At 42.3% G+C, this 20,673-nt stretch overlaps 2 protein-coding genes across 5 annotated transcripts; one reads left to right on the forward strand and one right to left on the reverse strand.

The window, feature by feature from the left end:
• Nucleotides 1-9,021: 9,021 nt before the first annotated feature.
• On the reverse strand, nucleotides 9,022-13,726 carry s1pr1 (sphingosine-1-phosphate receptor 1). 2 transcript variants are annotated; one of them, XM_043699657.1, is made up of 2 exons: nucleotides 13,624-13,726; nucleotides 9,022-12,414 (listed from the first exon to the last, which is right to left on the reverse strand). In XM_043699657.1, exon 2 carries the CDS (start codon nucleotides 12,286-12,288, stop codon nucleotides 11,158-11,160), a length of 1,131 nt encoding a protein of 376 aa, XP_043555592.1. In that variant the 5' UTR covers nucleotides 12,289-12,414; nucleotides 13,624-13,726; the 3' UTR covers nucleotides 9,022-11,157. The 2 variants fall into 2 exon arrangements, with proteins under 2 accessions (XP_043555592.1, XP_043555591.1); XM_043699656.1 differs by lacking the exon at nucleotides 13,624-13,726 and adding an exon at nucleotides 12,973-13,584.
• Nucleotides 12,405-16,180, forward strand: LOC122554518 (putative nuclease HARBI1). 3 transcript variants are annotated; one of them, XM_043699658.1, is made up of 2 exons: nucleotides 12,405-12,485; nucleotides 14,773-16,180. In XM_043699658.1, the coding sequence occupies exon 2, from the start codon at nucleotides 14,925-14,927 to the stop codon at nucleotides 16,050-16,052; it is 1,128 nt and encodes a 375-aa protein (XP_043555593.1). In that variant the 5' UTR covers nucleotides 12,405-12,485; nucleotides 14,773-14,924; the 3' UTR covers nucleotides 16,053-16,180. The 3 variants fall into 3 exon arrangements, with proteins under 3 accessions (XP_043555593.1, XP_043555594.1, XP_043555595.1); XM_043699659.1 differs by lacking the exon at nucleotides 12,405-12,485 and adding an exon at nucleotides 13,937-14,005; XM_043699660.1 differs by lacking the exon at nucleotides 12,405-12,485 and adding an exon at nucleotides 14,013-14,522.
• Nucleotides 16,181-20,673: the final 4,493 nt, after the last annotated feature.

The following is a 20,673-nucleotide window of genomic DNA, read 5'->3' on the forward strand; positions in this document are numbered from 1 at the left end:
GATAGTCACAGGTGAGGTGCCGGTAGACTGGAGGTTGGCTAACATGTTGCCACTGTTCAAGAAATGTGGTAAGGACTTAGCCAGGGAACTATAGACCAGTGAGCCTGATGTCAGTGGTGGGCAAGTTGTTAGACGGAATCCTGTGGGACAGGATGCACATGTATTTATTTGGAAAGTCGAAGTCTGATTAGGGATAGTCAACATGGTTTTGTGCGTGGGAAATCTTGTCTCACAAATTGATTTGAGTTTTTTGAAGACGTAACAAAGAGAATTGATGAGGGCAGAGCAGTGGATGTGATCTATATGGACTTCAGAAAGGCGTTCGACAAGGATCCCCATGGGAGACTGGTTAGCAAGGTTAGATCTCATGGCTGAAAGGTAGAAGACAGAGGGTGGTGGTAGAGGGTTGTTTTTCAGACTGGAGGTCTGTCATCAGTGGTGTGCCACAAGGATCAGTGCTGGGTCCACTACTTTTTGTCATTTATATAAATGATTTGGATGTGAGCATAAGAGGTATAGCTAGTAAGTTTGCAGATGACACCAAAATTGGAGGTGTAGTGGACAGCGAAGAGGGTTACCTCAGATTACAACGGGATTTTGATCAGATAGGCCAATGGGTTGAGAAGTGGCAGATGGAGTTTAATTTGGATAAACGCGAGGGGCTGCATTTTGGGAAAGCAAATCTTAGCAGGACTTATACACTTAATGGTAAGATCCTAGGGAGTGTGGCTGAACAAAGACACCTTGGAGTGCATGTTCATAACTCCTTGAAAGTAGAGTCATAGGATAGTGAGGAAGGCATTTGGTATGTTTTCCTATATTGCTCAAAGTATTGAATACAAGAATTGGGACGTCATGTTGCAGTTGTACAGGCCACTTTTGGAATATTGCGCGCAAATCTGGTCTCCTTCCTATCGGAAGGATGTTGTGAAACTTGAAAGGGTTCAGGAAAGATTGACAAGGATGTTGCAGGGTTGGAGAATTTGAGCTATAGGGAGAGGTTGAATAGGCTGGGGCTGTTTTCCCTGGAGTGTCAGAAGCTGAGGGGTGACCTTATAGAGGTTTATAAAATCATGAGGGGCATAGATAGGATAAATAGACAAAGTCTTTTCCCTCGGATGAGGGAGTCCAGAACTAGAGGGCATAGGTTTAGGGTGAGAGGGGAAAGACCTAAGGGACAACCTTTTCACACAGAGGGTGGTACGTGTATGGAATGAGCTGCCAGAGGAAGTGGTGAAGGCTGGTACAATTGCAACATTTAAAAGGCATCTGGATGGGTATATGAATAGGAAGGGTTTGGAGGGATATGGGGTGAGTGCTGGCAGATTGGGCTCGATTGGGTAGAGATAACTGGTCAGCATGGACAAGTTGGACCAAAGGGTCTGTTTCCATGCTGTACATCTCTAATGACTCTCTGACTCTAAGAGAGGTGAGAAAATCATTACCATGTCAATCATGATCTTATTTTGTTGAAATTGTAAGCTATGACAAGCCTTATCCTACTGCACTCGCTATGCAGCAACACTGCCGTGATCCTTATATTCAGGATGTTTTTTGAGTTGTCAGGTTTTTCAGATTTTCAGTCATCTTTGAAACTGCTGACTGATTTCGCTAGTTCCTTGGGTTGCTTTGCTTAGCTCACCACAACCTGAACTTTGTTCCAGAAACCTCACTCCACACTATATGATAAATCAGGAATTGCACCTGCAGAAATGAATACAATCCCACAATAAAGCAGCAACATCAGTTGTGACAACCAGGATGGAATACTTCAAGAAGGCAGAATCGAGGACAATTGGAGAGACAGAGAGAGAGAAAGAGTTTGACCAGGAACCAAGGCAACAGCAGGAGATGAAGAGTTTCTTTATGTAAGTATGACTCAAATTTGTTTTGGGAAAAGTGTTGTGGTTGTGGTTGTAAATAAAACTAAATGATGATTACTCCTTACATTTAATCTTTAAATTTATTGAATTTTAATCATGAAGTAAACATGCTTCAATTGAGTAAATCTGAGTTCTGAGGAAGGGCCACTTGACATAAAATGTTAATTCTTACTTCTGTCCACAGATGCTCTCATACCTGCTGAGTTTTTCCAGCAATTTCTGATTTTGTTTCTGATTTACAGCACTCTCAGTTCTTTCAGTTTTTATTATTAAAACTGTGCTTGTTGCACTTTAGCAACAATATGTCATAAAAATAGTAACAAATTGTGACAAAAAGTTATAATACAATTTTAATTAAATAATATATCTGGTAACAGTAAAAAGCATGGACAAATTCGATTTTTAATTATTTTTTTATTAAAAATCAACTTAATATAGTGTGAATGCCTGTGTATGTGTGGACGGCATGGTGGCACAGTGGTTAGCGCTGCTGCCTCACAGCCAGAGACCCGGGTTCAATTCCCGCCTCAGGCGACTGACTGTGTGGAGTTTGTACATTCTCCCTGTGTCTGCGTGGGTTTCCTTTGGGTGCTCCGGTATTCCTCCCACAGTCCAAAAATGTGCAGGTCAGGTGAATTGACCATGCTAAATTGCCCGTAGTGCTAGGTGCAGAGGGGAATGGGTCTGGCTGGGTTACGCTTCGGCGGGTCGGTGTGGACTTGTTGGGCCGAAGGGTTTCCACACTGTAAGTAATCTAATCTAATTGGCAATTATCATTGCTGTATATTTGCACCAGATTAATAGAAATGTGCATCCTAATGACTGTAGACAACAACATTTAAAAGCAGCATGCATAATATAAACTTACTGTCTACACTCTATATTAATACATATAGGGTTTTAATGAGGAAGTGGCTGGTTTAGTTAAATTCGATGCTTCACACTGACTCATAATAAACTACTGCATTGTATGATTCAGCATGTTCCGCAAAGGAATGAGAAGTCTGATGCAGATTGAAACATTCGTGTTTCTCATGCACAGTGACTGAATATCTACCTTGCACTCCACCACTAGACCTGCAGTCTCATTTGCCTCCATACTTTGGCTATGGCAGTGCAATCTGCTCCTGTTAATTTCTCCTCTGGTCCATGAATACTATTGCAGGCCTCAGGGAATTCCATCAACAGAGTAATGAGTTAAATAGTCACAAAACGAACCATTAAAATCACTGGGATATTAAATTAAAACTATAATGGAAAAGGAGGATCTGTGAATTAATTAGTCAACATGTAGCAATGCTGCAGCAAAATCTATATCCACAGCCCCCCCTGCTGATAATTTAAAGAAAACCTGATAAAGCCCATAATTATCAACACACAGAAGTCCGGGATGATGAAGGGCAATGCAGTCATAGCAATAAAATGCCGTGAAACGCAACTTCATTCATGGATTTTCTCAGTATGGAAAGTATGACATTTTACAATTGTATCTCCCAATGTCTCAGTAATGTAAAGCATGCAGGGATCCGGGGGTGGTGCACTGTTATATGCATTTGTTTCATGCTTGAGACTGAGGTACAACTAGTTCAGACAAAGGGATGAAAATTAATCTCTTTTAGATGCCAGTGTTTAAAATAAGTGGGGGCTATGAGGGAAAGGCGGAGAATTGTGACTAATTGGATTATTCTTTCAAAGAGTCGAAGAGTGTGGTGCTGGAAAAGTACAGCCAGTCAGGCAGCATCTGAGGAGCAGGAGAGTCGATGTTTCGAGCACGAGCTCTTCATCAGGAGCTTTTGCCCGAAATGTCGATTTTCCTGCTCCTCGGATGCTGCCTGACCGGCTGTGCTTTTCGAGCATTACATTCTTCAACTCTGATCTCCAGCATCTGCAGTCCTCACTTTCTTCTAGTTGAGTCTTTCAAAGAGCCAGCACAAACAAATAGATTAAATGGCCTCCTCCATTGCTACAAGGTTGTTTCACGCTATTCCCAGAACGTAGCTTCAACCAGCAATCTGAATCGAGGGCTGGCTGTCAGAAATGAAAATCTTACACCGGTGCTGTTATGAAGTTGGGAGTGAGACCATGTTATCAAAGAAGTTTTTTTTTGTATTTGTTTTAGGGATGTGAGCATTGCTAACAAGATCAGCATTTCGTGCGGATCTTTCATTGACTTCCTTTTTAAACTGCTGCTGTCCACATGATTGAGATACACACACCATGCTTTTAGGACAGAAGTCCCAGGTTTCAAGCCAGTAGCTGTTAAGGAATTATGATCTCTTCACAAGTTAGGATGCTGTGACGTGTGTGCGCGTGCGTGCGTGTGTGTGTGTGTGGTAGGACGCAGGTGTGGGGGCAGCATCTTGTCGGTGTCAGTGGCTAACTAATAGACAACAGAGACTTGGGATAAAGGGGGTAAATTCAGGAAGGTAACTAGTGGAGCATCACAGGGATCAGTGCTGGAACCACAATTATTTACAATGTATATTAATGATTTGGATGACAGAAGTGAATACACAATTTGTAGGTGACACAAAGATAGATGGAAAGTGGTGGGGATGACACAAAGGGTCCACAAAAGAATATGGACTTGTGAAGTAAGTGGACAAAACAGCAGATGGAATATAAGATGTGGAAATGTGAGGTTATGTACTTTAGCAGGAAGAATAGAAGAACTAAATAAATTTTAAATGGCTATTTAAGTACTGCAGAAAGATGCAGCACAGAAGGTTTTGTGGGTCCTTGTGCACAAATCTCAAAATGCCAGTTCAACAGATAATAGGAAGGCAAATGGACTGTTAAGTTTTATTTCAAAGGGAATGGAATATAAAAGCAGGAAGATCTTGCTAAAACTGTACATGGCAGACCACACCTGAAATACTGTGGACAGCTTTGATGCCATTACCTAAGGAAAGATATACTGGCATTGGAGGCAGTTCAGAGAAGATGCACTAGGTTGACTCTGAGTCTCAAGGGATTTTCTTATGAGGAGAGGTTGAGGTCTGTATTCATTGGGATTTAGAAGAATGAGAGAAGAACTTACTAAAACATGAAAGACTCAACAGACAATCAAGGTATTTTTCAATGTATAATTTCAGCTACATCACACTGTAAATTTTTGCTATAAATTCTGTGCCTGACAATTGTGTCCTCCACAATTACCTGATGAAGGAGCGGTGCTCCAAAAGCTAGTGTGCTTCCAATTAAACCTGTTGGACTATAACTTGGTGTTGTGTGATCTTTAACTTAAAACATTAAAAGATTGTTATGGGGCTTGACAGGTTAGATGCTGAGAGGTTTTGTTCCCATGTGAGAGAGTCTAGGACCAGAGGGCATAATCTCAGAGTAAGGGGTCACCCATGTAAGACAGATGAGAAAAATTGTTTTCTTTCAGAGCCAGTGGAAAGATTAACCACAGAGGGCTGTCAAAGTTGGGGGTCATTAAGTGTATTCAAAGTTAAAATAGACAGATTTTTAAGCAGTAAGGAAATGAAGTATTATAGGGACAAGGCAGGAAAGTGGAGTTGAGAATTATCAGAGCAACCACAATATCACTGTATGGCAGAATACTTGATGGACCAAATGATTTACTTATCTTCCTACATCTTATGGTCTAATGATATGAATTTTGCTCTGGTTTAAATATATCATGCACAGACATCAGAAGTCTGGGCAGGAACAAATAAAATTAGAGGGAATATTATAGGCTGCTCCAGTTTAGTTTCTGGTTAATGGTAACCACCATGGATAAGTTGAGTTTTACTCTAAATGCTACCCAGAGCTTGAAGTGTTTAATATGGACCAGAAGTAAAATTGATCACATTCCCCTTGTTCAATTAATACAAACATTTACCATTTTTGAATCTTAAAACATAAAATCAATGGATCCTATTGTTTCAGCGACTGTATTTCATTGTGATAAATATCAACAGATTACTCAAGACTTGTACTTCCTAAGTTATCTCGTCAACCTTACATATACCGCTCGCTGTGAAATATGTTACAGGTATTGTGACAGTCTGTTCCTAATCAACGGTACCTGTCATGATATTAAGAAGCTAATAAATCGAAGTTGAAATGTGAAGCTAGTAATTGGCTCTTTGATCATTGAGACCTGTGGATAAATGACAGTTTGACAACCTATTTGGCAGGGTCTGTGACACAATAATCTATTATTGTTTAGTGCTAGGAAAGGCACAAGTGGAAGCACAGTGGAGCCAATGTAGATTTCCAGATATTGTTTACCTTTAATCCATTGTTAACCCATTTCCATGGGCTTGTTAGCAGGCTGTTAGCTGACAGGCTGAAAAATACAATTTCTGTCTCTCTGCTGGAACATAGCCAAATGTCACTGTATTTTTCCACTGCTTAATCCAATCTCATTGTCATACATTAAGGTGAAAAATGTAGATAAATATTTAGTAAATGTCACTCCGCTCTGAGAAATACTGGACCAGTTCCATCATAGCTACATGCATAAAGTCATACAGCACAGAAATAGACTCTTCGGGCCAACTCATCCATGCTGACCCGGCTTCCTAAACTGAAGTAGTCCCATTTGCCTGTATTTGGCCCTTATCCCTCTAAATCTTTCCTATCCATGTACCTGTCCAAATGTCTTTTAAATGTTATAATTGTACTCACTTCTAACACTTCCTCTGGCAATTCATTCCATACATGCACCACCCTCTGTATGAAAAAGTTGCCTGTCAGGTCCCTTTTAAATATTTCCTCTCTCATCTTACACTTATGCCCTCTACGTTTGGACCCCCCTATCCTGGGAAGAAGACCTTGGCTATTCATCCTATCTATGCCCTTCATGATTTTACAAACCCCTCAGCCTCCTACACTGAAGGCAAAGCTTGACCAAATGTGGTTCTGAATTTGAGGTGCTGGAAAAGCACAGCAGTTCAGGCAGCATCTGAGGAGCAGTAAAATCGACGTTTCGGGCAAAAGCCCTTCATCAGGAATACAGGCAGAGTGCCTGAAGGGTGGAAAGATAAATGTAGCATTAATGTACTTGAGCAAAACTAGAATCAATGGGATTCAGGAGGTAAACTCTTCTCTGGCTGGAATCAGACCTTGGTTGGAATGGTTATGTTTACTGATGATAGCACAATGTTCAGAACCATTCATGACTGCTCAGATACTGAAGCAGTCCATGTTCAAATGCAGTTAGATTTGTTCACCCAGGCTTAGGGTGACAAGTGGCAAGTAACATATGCACCACACAAGTGCAGGCAATGAGCATCTTCAACATGAGAATCCAACTGCCTCCTCTTGACTATAAATAGAACTTCCATTGCTGAGCCCCCCTCTATCAATGAGGTAGAGGCAGGGAGTGAGGGGAAGGTGAAGGATGGGAGTGAGGGAGAGGTGGAAGATGGGAGTGTGAGGGGGAGGTGGAGGATGGGAGTGATGAAAATGGAGCTTTCCCTTCCTGACAATAGTCTCCTTCCAGTTGCTGCATTGTGTGAAGAAGGGATCTTTGAGAGGCAGGAGACGGTGGCTGGGGCCGGGACTGCTGCTGCTGAACATGTTCCTGCCAGTTGCTGCACCCCCTCACTGCCGCTGTCAAAGGAAGAGCAATCCATCTCCTCAAGAAGATATCAAAATGGACAACAAAATGCCTATGGGTACATGTGCTGACAGGGTGATGATGTCAACTATCTTCCTATCTGTACTCACAGCTCCATCCATGGTGGCCTTCGCTGTACACAAACCTTGACATCTCACAGTTTTTAAGTTGTGCCACCTGGCTGTTTATGTGATGCCTGTCCTAGAAAACAGGGTGGAGAAGTAGGTACTGTTTGCTTAACATTCTGTACATTAAACTGCTCCCTCCAGCCCTGGTCTCCCACATCCACCTCACACTCAAGGTTAGGTATCTCTTTCACCCCTTGTCTGGATTGCACAGGACTGGGGCTACTCAATTGTCAAATACTGACATGGAGCCACAATGGGGTAAGGTTCGGGCAAGGAGCACACTTCAGTAACTCACTGAGCTACTTTGAAAGAACCTCCCAGCCCTGAGAGCTCTTACATGCCCAGAGATTGTGTCTCATTAACCACATTCTTGCTACAGTTTTCATGTCAGACCAAATGCCGTGGCCTTTGATGATGCAAAATTGCATTTTAACAATTTCCAAGCACTACTTGCTGTTGGAAGCAGTAGTTGATGTTGAGTCAATGTGAGATTCTCACCCTCTCTCTCAGTATACGTTAGACCATATATTCTGGAATAACTTTTCCATGTTTGTGCTGCTGGTAGGAAGCACCTTCCAAAACATAATTTGTTGTAAAGTTGACTTTTCCATTGATGTAGAAATCCACACAAGGAAGCTGCTGACAACTAAACATTGGTTGTTGGTGCTCTTTACAAATAACATGAAAGTTTCTTCTTCTCTGTTGATCCAAAGCCAAAACATTTCACATTGATGGGAATGTACTGTATGACCGGTTTCCTTTACATTTCGATTTGCTGTATTCTCCACTGCTGCACATCAATCTCCATGACTAGTGTTTATTGGAGTCACAGCATCTTAACCATTGTTAATGGTGCAGAGCTCCTGCCTTTTTGTGTAATATATTTAATGTAGTCACTAAAATTAGGTGATTAGTTCATATTACAATAATAGCTAACATTTATATATGTTTTTAATTCCATATAATACCTCAAGGTGCCTCACAGGAGTACACATACACACACACACACATTAAAGGATGTCTTGAAAGAAAGAGACGGAGGGATTCAGGTAAGAAATTCCAAAGTGTTGAGGCTAAAACAACTGAAGGCACATTGTACACATTTTGCCCAATTGACAGAGTAGGAAAGTGGGATTAGATTCTTTAGAAAATAACTAACACAGTCCTGATGCATCAACTGACCTCCTTCCGTGATCCTAAAATGCAGGAGCTTAAGAAATGATGAGATCTTGGATGTTACATAAGAAATAGGAGGTAGAATGGATCATTTGACCCCACCATTCAACAAGGTTAAAGTTCACCCTCTATCTCTACTCCACCTTCACACAGTATTCCTATCTCATTTAATATCCAAAGACTGAACAGCTACAGCTTTCCAGGATAAAGAATTTCATAGATTTCAAATCTTTTAACTGAAGACATTTCTCATTTCAATCCTAAATGGTATAACCCGTATTCTGGGAGGGACCCCATACTCTAGGTCCCCCAACCAGATAAAATATTTCCTTAATATCTATGCTGTAAGCCCCTGTAGAATTTCAGATTTCAATTTGTTAATCTTTACTTTTTCTAAACGACAGGGAATATATATCTGTATTGGGTATGCTAAAATTGATGATGATATTGGACAGCTGCATGACCTTGAATGGGTCCTGTGGATATTGCTGTATGTGCTGAACACAGCACAATCCACCTGTTTTTCAGTACTTGCTGTTAGTTACACTGTATAAGAGACAGAGTATTGTTCCAAGTTGGACTTCACCACAGACTGGGATCACAAACGGTGCCAGGAACAAACCTAAGTCTCCATACCAGCTATCAAGTGAGGGTTCCTGACAGGCAGCAGGACATGAAGCTTATTGTTAAGTTTTCCTTTCTTTTTATTTACTTAATAAACATTCATATTTAAGTAAATTTGTGTTGTTGAATCTTCTCTTAACTATATTTAACTGAATCCGAAGAACAGCTTGGATACACTTTGTGATCCAGGACAATATCTCGTCTACTCTTATCTCCCCTCTTCGGGCAATTGCCCTCCAGATCCAATCCAATGAACTTTCATTGCCCTTTCTTTAGGGCAAGTGTGTTCTTCCTCAGGTAAGGAGATCAAAACTACAGTTCTTTAAGTGTGAGTTCATTAATCATGTTGTATAATTTTATTAAGAATTTACTCCTATACACAATCTTTTCCCAACAAAAAACTAACATTCTAGGCTTTTTGGACATCAAACTATTACAGAAATACCAAAGAGATGGATCTGAACAAGAATAAGATTTCTAAATTAATAAAACATAATGTCACTTATGGTTTGCATTCTTTAATTCCAATAATTGGCTAATTTTCTGTAAGTGGAAAATTTGAATGAATTATCAGAAATAACTTTTAGATGGGACTCCATGAACTACAAATATAAGAAGGCATTAATATGATAATCCCTGGCCTTGATTTTCCCAATTTATCCCACCAGGCCAAATAAGTCATGTTGATAAGATGCCCCAATTTTAATAAACAAATCTGAGCGAACAATTGATTGATTGGTGCGTTGTACTGGTGTAAAAGATGTTTCAAAATAAACAAAATCTCAAAACAATTGTTGAATTAAAAGGAATATGTATTTACATATATTGTGTGCATTTTCACATGAATGCCATTTTCACATTATTTGTTGAAAAATTCTATTTGCAGTTTGGAATAAAACATGCCACTTTGTGTCAATCCCTAATTACAAAAGTTGAATAATTTAGACAAATCATTTTGTTCAGTCAAGTGTCTAAAATGTAACCTTTCATTGTAATGCTATGCAACAAATCTGGAAAAGTTGTAGTTTAAATTTCACAAATGTTAATAAATTAATAAATGAAGAGGTTAATATTGTATGGTTGAAGAATGGAATGACAACTTGATACATTCAAAATGATACAGTTGAGACTAGTTAGTAATATCCTTAATTTTCAACAATTTGATACTATATTCTTCTTATCTTACATTACATAATGCATTTGAATGTTTGTTTTAATACATGTACAGTAGAATCTATAAGGCATCTCTAAAATACTCAGTCTTTACAGAAAGTAACTTCACCAAAGTCATTCGGAGACCAAGCAGTTGGGCATGTCTGTTTTTTCATGAAATGCTCTGCATCCCATCATTAGCCCTAGATTCTGGGCAACTAATCCAAAGATCTGCATGTTCGGTACTATGACTCCCAAAGAACGATACTGTCTTGAGACATAAAATCCTGAAGCAGACCAGGTCTCGGTAGGTACTTTTCTCTTAAAATAGAATTTATCTCCTTTCAAAGGTCCAGAAGAAGATTGTCCATGCATTTTTTTTTAAAAAGGGACCTCTCCCATGTTGGAGTAATAAGACAAAATTTCTGAACTCCAGTGCTTGGTCCCAATGTCTTTGCCTTTTTATTGGTGTAAAAGGTGAGGATTACATTTCAACACCAGAGGTTGAGAGGATGAGCAGCTATGACTTGGCCGTGTCCAGCAGAGTAGTTGCGTTCTGACCGTCCCACCCTTCTTCACTGTCTGCTCCCCCACCTCTGTTGCAGCTTCCCCTGCACCCTCATGCTGAGGAGTTAACGTTGCCTGAGGACAACAGGGTCTCAGGCGTGCAGCACTCGTCCTTTTGCTGATGAGATGAGTTGTCCGACCTGCTGGGGCTGAACTCCAGAGCGACGGTGAGCGGGGGCTTGTGCCGCCAGGCCGGCCCGCGGTGACACAGGCAGCACAGCAGGCGGAAGAACGCCCGCCTCATCTCCCGGCTGGTCAGCGTATAGATGACCGGGTTCATGGCTGAGTTGAGCACGGCCAAGGCCAGGAACCACTGGGCCTTGTAGAGCACCGGACAGCCTCGTGCCTGACACGCCACATCGAGCAGCAGGAGGATGAAGAGCGGAGACCAGCAGGCGATGAAGGCGCTCAGCACGATCATCACTGTCTTGAGTAGCGCCAGGGACTTCTCGCTGCTCTTGGAGCGCAGGTCCTTGCGGAAGGTGAAGCTGCGGCTGCGGGAGCGCACCAGGACATAGATGCGGGCATAGAGCAGCACGATGGCCAGCAGGATGAAGCTGAAGACGGTGGTGCAGAACAGGATGTAGTGCTTGTGGTAGAGGGGCAGCACAGTGGAGCAGTGCGTGAAACCCTGCAGGCAATTCCAGCCCATGATGGGCAGGCCACCCAGGAGCACGGACAGGAGCCAGCAGCCGCTGATGAGCAGGAAGACCCGGGAGCTGCCCCCTGAGCTGTGTGGCTTCATCTTCAGCATGGTCAGGTAGCGCTCTATGGCAATAGCCAGCAGGCTGAGCACCGAAGCAGCGAGGGCCACAAACATACTGCCCTCCCTCAGGAACCACTGCACCGGGGTCAGCCTGTAGGTGTTGGAGCCCGACAGCAGGATGTTGACGGTGTAGGCAGCGCCGGCCAGCAGGTCCGAGAGTGCCAGGTTGCCGATGAAGTAGTACATGGCGCGGTGGAACTTTTTGGTCTGCCAGATGGCCAGCAGCACCATGAGGTTCTCCAGGATGATGAAGCAGCAGATGACAATGAAGAAGATGGACGAGACAGTGAGACCGGCCGCTGGGCCACCAGGGCTGACCCTCAGCTTGCCAGTATAGTTGTAATGCTGCAGGATGATGTCCGGGTCCGTGTAGCTGTAGCCCATGTACGCTGCGGGGCGCTGCCTACCCGTCTCCATCCTAATTCACTTGCTTGTTGTTGTTGCTGTTGTTGTTGCAGCTGGCGCGCTCCTGTCGGCCGGCAGAGGGCGCCGCGATTGGCGGGTCAGTGAGGAGCTGCGGAGAGACCGCGAGCCATCGCCACTCTGCAAAGGAAACAACAACAACCCGCAGGATTACTCACCATCCCAAAACTCTTGACTTCAAAATGCAAAAGGTACTGTATCCCCAAGCCCCCAAACTTCACTGAATTGCACATGCAACATTTTGCCTCACAGTATAAACAGATGCACTATATTTACGCCCCACCAAAATTGTTTGTAGCTTTTTTTTTCTGCATTATAACCGACTGCAGTTGGGGGAAAATATTTTTAAAAGCTCCCCTTCGCTGCGAAAGGCGCTTTTTGAATGCAAGTTCTAATTTTATGGAAACAAAAGTCGTCGTATAACGTTTCAAAGCGACTATCCCGCAGACGGACGGCTCAATGTCCTTATGTAAATCAGTTATTCCCACAACAGCCAGCGAAGTCTTTAACAAAAAAAATTTCTGTCGTTAAAAATGCATTTCATTTTTGTTGAAGCACGTTTCAAGCTTCAGTAGAAACGAAAGGGAGGCGATGGAAGCAAGTCGAGAATAAATCAGTAACATTGCAACTTAGTCTGTGAGCAGTTTAAACGTTTTTTTTAAACCAGATGAAGATTACCTTGGTTTGTTGAAAACGTTAAAAAATAGCAGCTAAGTGGAGCGAGACCGTGAGAACAGGATACTGTCGGCGATTGCAAACAATAAGAAACCGGCGTCTTCTCTACAATAGGTCCATTTGTGAAAAAAAGGACCTCGCTTCAGTCCCAGCCTGGTGTCTGTCACCGACTCAGCAACATCAAAATTAACTCAGCTCTGAGACTGGGTGGCGATAAATAGAAGATGCACGCAGCTGATAACAGTGCAAAAACAGGAAAAAGGTTGACGCAGGGGTATCCAGGACAGGAGCAGCCAGACAACAGAATTTAACAGAAACTGTTAGAAACGCCCTGCCACATACTTAATGCACAGATAAAAGACTGCAACGTCTGATTTCCATTTGCTTTGCAAAGACAGCGAAATGACTTTCCTGAAAATGACAACCGATAAATAAAATTCTCGTAAACTCCCAGAGCCTGACAGCATCTCCAACTTGGGACGTTATAGAAGTCAGGAATGGGAGTGCAAAAGTGGCACCTTTACTTTTAAGTAACAAAGACGTTGCAATTTTAAATGTAAAGTCTGCAATATTTATCCACAGAACTGCATTAATAATTGCACTCGTCGGTGTCGGTTCTGACCAAAACCGCTGAAATATAGTTGGAGTCCTTACCCAGTCTGTCTCATGTAGCTGAGTAGTTTTCCCACGTGTTGTCAGCCTAAGACCTTGGCTGTCACTGAAACACATCGAAGAACCGAACGGGTTTTGACTGGGACACTGAGTTCACAGGCGCCCCCCTTTTCCTATTTGCTCCAACAGCCTACACTAACCCTGTCAGAGAGGTGCACTCATTTGGCAGCGACATTGCTTTGTGCTGGAAGTCACCGAGTGGGGACATCGTGCAAGTTATTTTCACTGCAAACTTGAAATGACCTGAATTCATCCCCACCGTTTCAATAACGATATCTAATAAGGCGAAACCGGGTTTCAAATGTATAGATTTCCAAGGCGTCAATATTTTATCACAGCTCGACCCCAGCCTGACATTTCAGGGGTCAGTAATCTTAGGTGCAGGATTTGTTTTCCGTGCTTCTTAGTTTAGTGCAATTTATGTGTAAATTTTAAAAGAAACTTGGTACAAAGTAGTTGTCCCTGCTGACAAACCGAACTGCACAAGTTTGATGCGCGAGGTGGTATGAGTCTTGCATGTATTTTACAGTCGCCAGCACAACTCGCAACAACCTCCCCCATCTATTAATTTTTTTTAATAAATAAACAGGTCTGCTCACATCGCCTCAAGGCCATAGTGAGGGGCGCTATTGAAAAGCAATGGTGGAATTTCCCGCTAACCCCAGTGGGTGGCTGACTGGACTGCGGAGAGACCAGTCTATCTGGAGTTAGGGGGTGGGGAGGGGGAGTGGTATTGTCTGTCACTGTCGGCTCAGGGCTGGGGCAGGGAGGGTGGCGGTGAGACCCATTTCCTGACCAAAAGGCAGCTTGTTTGCAATGGGACCTGGTCTGAGGGAGCTGCGGCACTGCAGGAAGTGACTGCGGAATCATTTGGACCGAATGTGAGGCCGAGTGGGTGGAGTGTGAGGGAGGGGAGATGGGCGGGTGGGGTGGATGAGAGCAGGAAGGCCGGGGAGGTGGAGGGGAGATTTCCCTGCTGCCACCATGTAGACAGTCGTTCACAGAAAGTGGTGGAATCCGGCAGCAAGCTACCTCCCTGACGCTTCTCTGCTCCTCCATTAAAAAAATCCTTTAAAAAAAATATCCAGTGTTAGGGTTCGAGCTCATTAAAGCTGGTGCTTGTCTTTAAAGGTCAATCATGGGAAACTGGTCCACACTTGCCAACCTACACTGGAGATTCCTGAAGAGCAAACTACTTAACCCAGGATCAGAGGTGGGGAAGGGGATATTGTTCACCATCAGCCACAGGGCAGCCACGAGAGTGTACTGTGAAGACCCACAGGATGGGGGCAGCGGCCATTGCAGGATTTCTCCTTGTGGAAGAGGAGGAGGAACAGCAGCAGAGGAGGGCAGCCCAGGAACGCCGAGGGCACAGACGGATAACCACGCGGCGCACAAACTACCCCAGGCACCGGGTGTTTAGGAACAGGGTCAGTTACTTAGGCTTGACAGAGGAGCAGTGCCTGAAGAGGCTGCGACTGAGCAGGGATGCTGTGACCGAGGTCTGCCGTTTGGTCCAAGGTGATCTACACGGAGAGTCGATCATCCGCACTGCATTGCCAGTGGCAGTGAAGGTCACCGCTGCCCTGAACTTCTACGCCACAGGGACTTTTCAGGCACCCACGGCGAACATCACTGGGATCAGCCAGTTTGCTGTGTACCGTTCCATTAAGGAGGTCACTGATGCATTGATTCGACATGCTCCCACCTACTTGAGTTTCAGGAGGGACGAAGAGCAACAACGACAACAGTACTTCTTCAACATTGTCGGCTTCCCCAAGGTTCAGGGGATTATTGATTGTATGCAAGTTGCCATTTGTGCACCGAATAACAATCCCATGGCCTACTTAAATGCAAAAGGCTACTACTCTATCAATGTCCAAATCATATGTGACCACCGACAGAAAATAATGAACGTCAATGCATGCTGTCCAGGGGGCATGCACGACTTTTACATTCTGAAGCAATCTGAGGTGCCCTTGATGTTTGAAGGGGAAGGAAAGCTGAACGGATGGCTCCTTGGAGATCTAGGTTATGTGCTGCAGCCATGGCTGATGACTCCACTGCTGCACCCTGGTACCGAAGCTGAGAACAGATACAATGTTGGACATGCACAAACCAGTAGTGTCATAAAACAGACATTTGGACTACTGAAGAAACGCTTCAAGTGTTTGGATCAATCAGGGGGTGCCTTGCGATATGCACCAGAAAAAGTCAGCAAGATTGTAACTGTGTGCTGCATGCTGCACAATATTGCCATGGACAGTGGCCTCTCCCTCGATTTAGATGAGGAGCTTCAATCCATAGAAGATGAGGAAGATCATGGCTCACAGCAGCCACCAGACCTGGATCAGCCACTACAAGCAGCGAAGCAGATGCGTGAGGAAGTCATTGCACAGTTCTTTAGTTGAGGGCTTCTGCTGTTTTCTGGACTTGGTTCTTCTCTCTTTTTGCATTTTGGTTACTGAACAGTTTTTTTAATTGCTTCTCTAATTTTGTCACTTCACAATAAAATTAGACTTCGAAACTATCATAAAAATGTGCAATATATTAAATAAGTGTGTTTTATTGTGAGTTGGTGGGCTTGCACGTTCGCAGCATATGAAGAAAGTGTGGCACCTTTTCAGGATCTGTACCTCTACAGGCTTCCTCAGTGGGGAAAATAACAAGAGATGGCTTTGCACATGAATAAGCAAACACCTTTTTTCTGGTTCACTTTTGAGATTTGGCCATTACCGGTATATCCAACATTTATTGATCATCCTGAGTTACTTTTGAGAAGTGGTAGAAGCCCATGAATCATTATAGTCTAGCTACCTCAGCAGGAAGGGAGTTCCAGGTCTTTGATCCAGAGATAGTATGAGTTAGGGCGGTGTTTGACTTTGTGAGAAACTTGGGGATGGTGGTATCACCAAGCATTTGCTGTCCTTGTTTTTCTAGGGTGGTAGAGGTGATGCGTTTTTGAGGTGGTGTTGAAGGAAACTTGCTGAGTCACTCCAGTGCATCTTGTGGAAAGTGTATACTGCTGCTGTTGTGCATAAGTGGTAAAGGAGTGAATATTGCAGATGGTCAATGGAGTGCCAGGTAGGATGTTTTATTCAGGATGGTGTTGAGCATTTTGATTGCTGTTGGAGCAGCACTCATACATGCAGATTGAGAGTATTTGGGAAATTGAGAGGAAAATTATGCATCAAGGAATTCCCAGCCTCTACTTTTGTGACACAGATGGCACTTCAATTAAAATCCTCATCAATAATGACACTCAATAATTTTTTGATGGCAGATTCATTAATTGTAATGTTGTTGAATGTCAGGCAAAGATAGTTAGCTTGTCTCTTGTCGGAGGTCATTTTTTGAAACTTGTGCTGCGTGGATGTTCTTTACTGATGAGGCAGGGCATTGACAATGGAGGAAAGTAAAGGAAACAAATTCTGTACTCCAGCTATCACTACTCATCAGAAAATCCTGTCTCATACACCCAAAGATTTGCAGGTTAAGAATCAGTCTGTTCAGCTGCATGAAGACCCCTGGTAGATGATCAAGACCCTGAGTAGATGCTATCCTCAAATTGTTGCCAACTGGCCACTTTACAGTTATTAGGTAGATTGAAGTCATGGTGTTATCAAAGTTTGGACTTGAATGTTGAAGAATATTTAACATTTTGAAAAGGTAAAAATCCAGGAAAAGGTGTTGGGGTTGTTTTTGGTTAACTAAGGGTGTTATTACTATAGTTATGAGAGGTAGCCTTAGATTAAAACAGCAAAATGTAGAATATGTTTTGTTAGAGAGAAGAAAGGTAGGTGATCATTTGTAGGAGTTTATAAGTTCTTTAACATTAGTTACATTGTAGGTCAGAGTCAGGAAGAGAAATAAATGGAGCACCTAATTCCACATATAAATTGGTTGATTAAGATTGAGAAACAGAGCCTGGAAAATGAGATAGTAAAGTACATTTAGATTATGTTCCCTACAGAATAAAAACAGGCCCTTCGGCCCAACAGGTCCACACCAACCCTCCGAAGAGTAACCCACCCAGACCCATTCCCCTATATTTACCCCTGACTAATGCACCTAACAGTATGGATAATTTAGCATGGCCAGTTCACCTGACCTGCACATCTTTGGTTTGTGGGAGGAAACCGGAGACCTGGAAGAAACCCATGAAGACACGGGGAGAATGTGTAAACTCCACACAGACAGCTGCCTGAGGTGGGAATCGAACCTAGGTCCCTGGTGCTTTGAGGCAGCACTGAGTCACCATGCCACCCATTTGGATATACATTTCAAGCATTATATTCTAGAGTCAATAGAAGCCTTTCAAGATTTATGTGATAAAAGTGTATGATATGTTATTGTTTTACAAGTCTGGATTTTTAAAATAGAGGTAGATTGATTTTGAATTCAGTGAGGTAACTTTTTGTTAAATAAAAGGGTCAGAAAGTCATTTGGAACAGTGACCAAATACATCATTTTCCAGAAAACATGATATTTTGTCACATGCCCAGTAGGATACCTGTGAAGTTAATTAATAGAATGTTTATACCACAAAGTTTATGACAGACAGTTAACAGAGACCCCAGGAGCACTTATTTAGTTATGAAGTAGGGAGAATCAGGAATTCAATTCCGAAGAGGAGATTCCTCTTAGCAGAAGAATCAAGTTTTCAGATGAGCAGAACAACTACCCTAGTAGAAGAGGTTTAGTCTGTGAAGTCTTCAAGCTGTGAGATTTTGTATACAAGTTTTCAAATTGTCAGAACTAAAAATAGTTTTAGGTCATTGGAACTGAAAAGAGGTTCAGATCAACAGAAGTGGAAAGAAATCATAAACTGTCTCAGCACTCTGAGAAGGAAAACCGAAAAGAATCAGTGAAGTAAGAAATTAGAATTGAGGCAACATGATAGTTCTGTGGGATTGAGGATCTGTAATGGAGATTGCTGGGGGAAATGGTGAAATTTTGTTTTGCTGTTTTATATATATTTTCTTCTAAATTCTGATGTCATAACCATAGAGATGTACAGCATGGAAACAGACCCTTTGGTCCAACTCATCCAGATATCCCAACCAAATCTAGTCCCATTTGCCAGCACCCGGCCCATATCCCTGCAAACCCTTCCTAATCATATACCCATCCAGATGCCTTTTAAATATTGCGATTGTACTAGCCTCCACCACTCCCTCTGGCAGCTCATTCGATACCACCCTCCGCGTGAAAAAGTTGCCTCTCAGGTCTCTTTTATATCTTTCCCCTCTCACCCTAAACCTATGCCCTCTAGTTCTGGACTCCCCATCTCAGGGAAAAGACTTTGTCTATTTATCCTATCGATGCTCCTCATGATTTTATAAACCTCCACAATGTCACCCCTCGGCCTTCGATGCTCCAGGGAAAACAGCGCCAGCCTATTCAACCTCTCCCTAAAGCTCAAATCTTCCAACCCTGGCAACATCCTTGTAAATCTTTTCTGAACCGTTTCAAGTTTCACAACATCCTTCCGATATAAAGGAGACCAGAATTGCACGCAATATTCTAACAGTGACCTAACCAATGTCCTGTACAGCCGCAACATGACCTCCCAACTCCTGTACTGTGTTTAGCTTTATTTATTTTGTGGCTCAAACTTTTGCTCTTGTGTTAAAGAAAAATTTGCAGCCTAATATGAATATGAAACTAAACTTATCAAGCCAATTCTTTATGAGAGATGACTTGTTCAATATAGTATTACCATCAGCTGATATCATAACACGTAGTAATAAGCAATGAGATAGGATTTACCTCATGGTAAAGGAATGTCTTAAAGTCACAACAATCATTACCTAATAGAATTTTACATTCAGTATTAAGGGGAAAAGTATGGGTTTGCAACAAGTGTTTTAAGCTTAAGTAAAGGTTATTATAACGGTATGAAATCAAAGCTAACTAAAGCGTCTTGGAAAATAGCTAATAGGGAGATTAGTAGAAATGTAGTTATAGGCTTCGAAGGCGATATTTAATAACTGGAACATTTGTTTCAGTGAGAACGGAAGGCTCTTTGAGAAATATGCTTCATCCATGACTGAATAAGCAGGTAAGGGTAATATGAGATTGAGGAAACACTGTATAATTCTGAAAGATTAATGGTGGATCAGACGATTGGTCAGATTTTAAGAACTAGCAAAAAAACTGACCAAAACAATAATAGGGAGAAATGAGAGAGTGAAAGAAAATAAGCTGCTAATATAAAACAGCAAACATTTTAAGCATTTAAATGTGAAAAGAGTAACTAAAGTTAAAATTGGTTCACTAAAAAGTGATCGTGGATTGAAAATGGAAGTCAAGGAAGCAATGATAAGTTCATAAGATATAGGAGCAGAATTAGGCCATTTGGCCCATTGAGTCTGCTCAGCATTCGATCATGACTGATATGCTCCTCACCCCCTTTTTTCTGCCTTCTCCCCATATCCCTTCAACCCATCACCAATTAAAAATATGTCTAACTCCTCCTTAAATTTACTCACTGTACTCACTTTTGGGTAGCGAATTCCATAGAATCAAAACCCTGTTCAACTCTGTTTTAAATTTGCTACCCCTTATCCTAAAACTATGACCTGGTGGACTTGGATTTCCAAAAGATAATTGATGATCAAAGATTACTCTGCAAGGTAAGAACATATAGCACAGGAGATAACATATTTAACATGGATAAAGGTATGGTCATCTAACAGAGAAAAGAGAGTAAGAGTTAGATGAAGGGACAACGTATATAGAAACTTAATTTACTGCCAGGTACTGCAAACAATTAAGAAGGCATGTTGCTATTTATTGCATGGAAATAGAATACAAAAATGGGGAGGTTTTACGACAGCTTCCAGGATTGGGACCACATCCGGAGCATTGTATGCAGCTTTCAGAATTGATATAACTGCTTTGGAAGCAGTTCAGAGAAGGTTCACATAGAATGAAGGATTTATAAAGAAAGGTTGGAAACGTTGGGCATACACCCATTGATGGGTCACAGTTAAATGAATAGGTGATCCCATTGAACCATTTACGTTC

The sequence above is a fragment of the Chiloscyllium plagiosum genome, chromosome 11 (assembly GCF_004010195.1).
Source record: "Chiloscyllium plagiosum isolate BGI_BamShark_2017 chromosome 11, ASM401019v2, whole genome shotgun sequence".
Lineage (NCBI taxonomy): Eukaryota > Metazoa > Chordata > Chondrichthyes > Orectolobiformes > Hemiscylliidae > Chiloscyllium > Chiloscyllium plagiosum.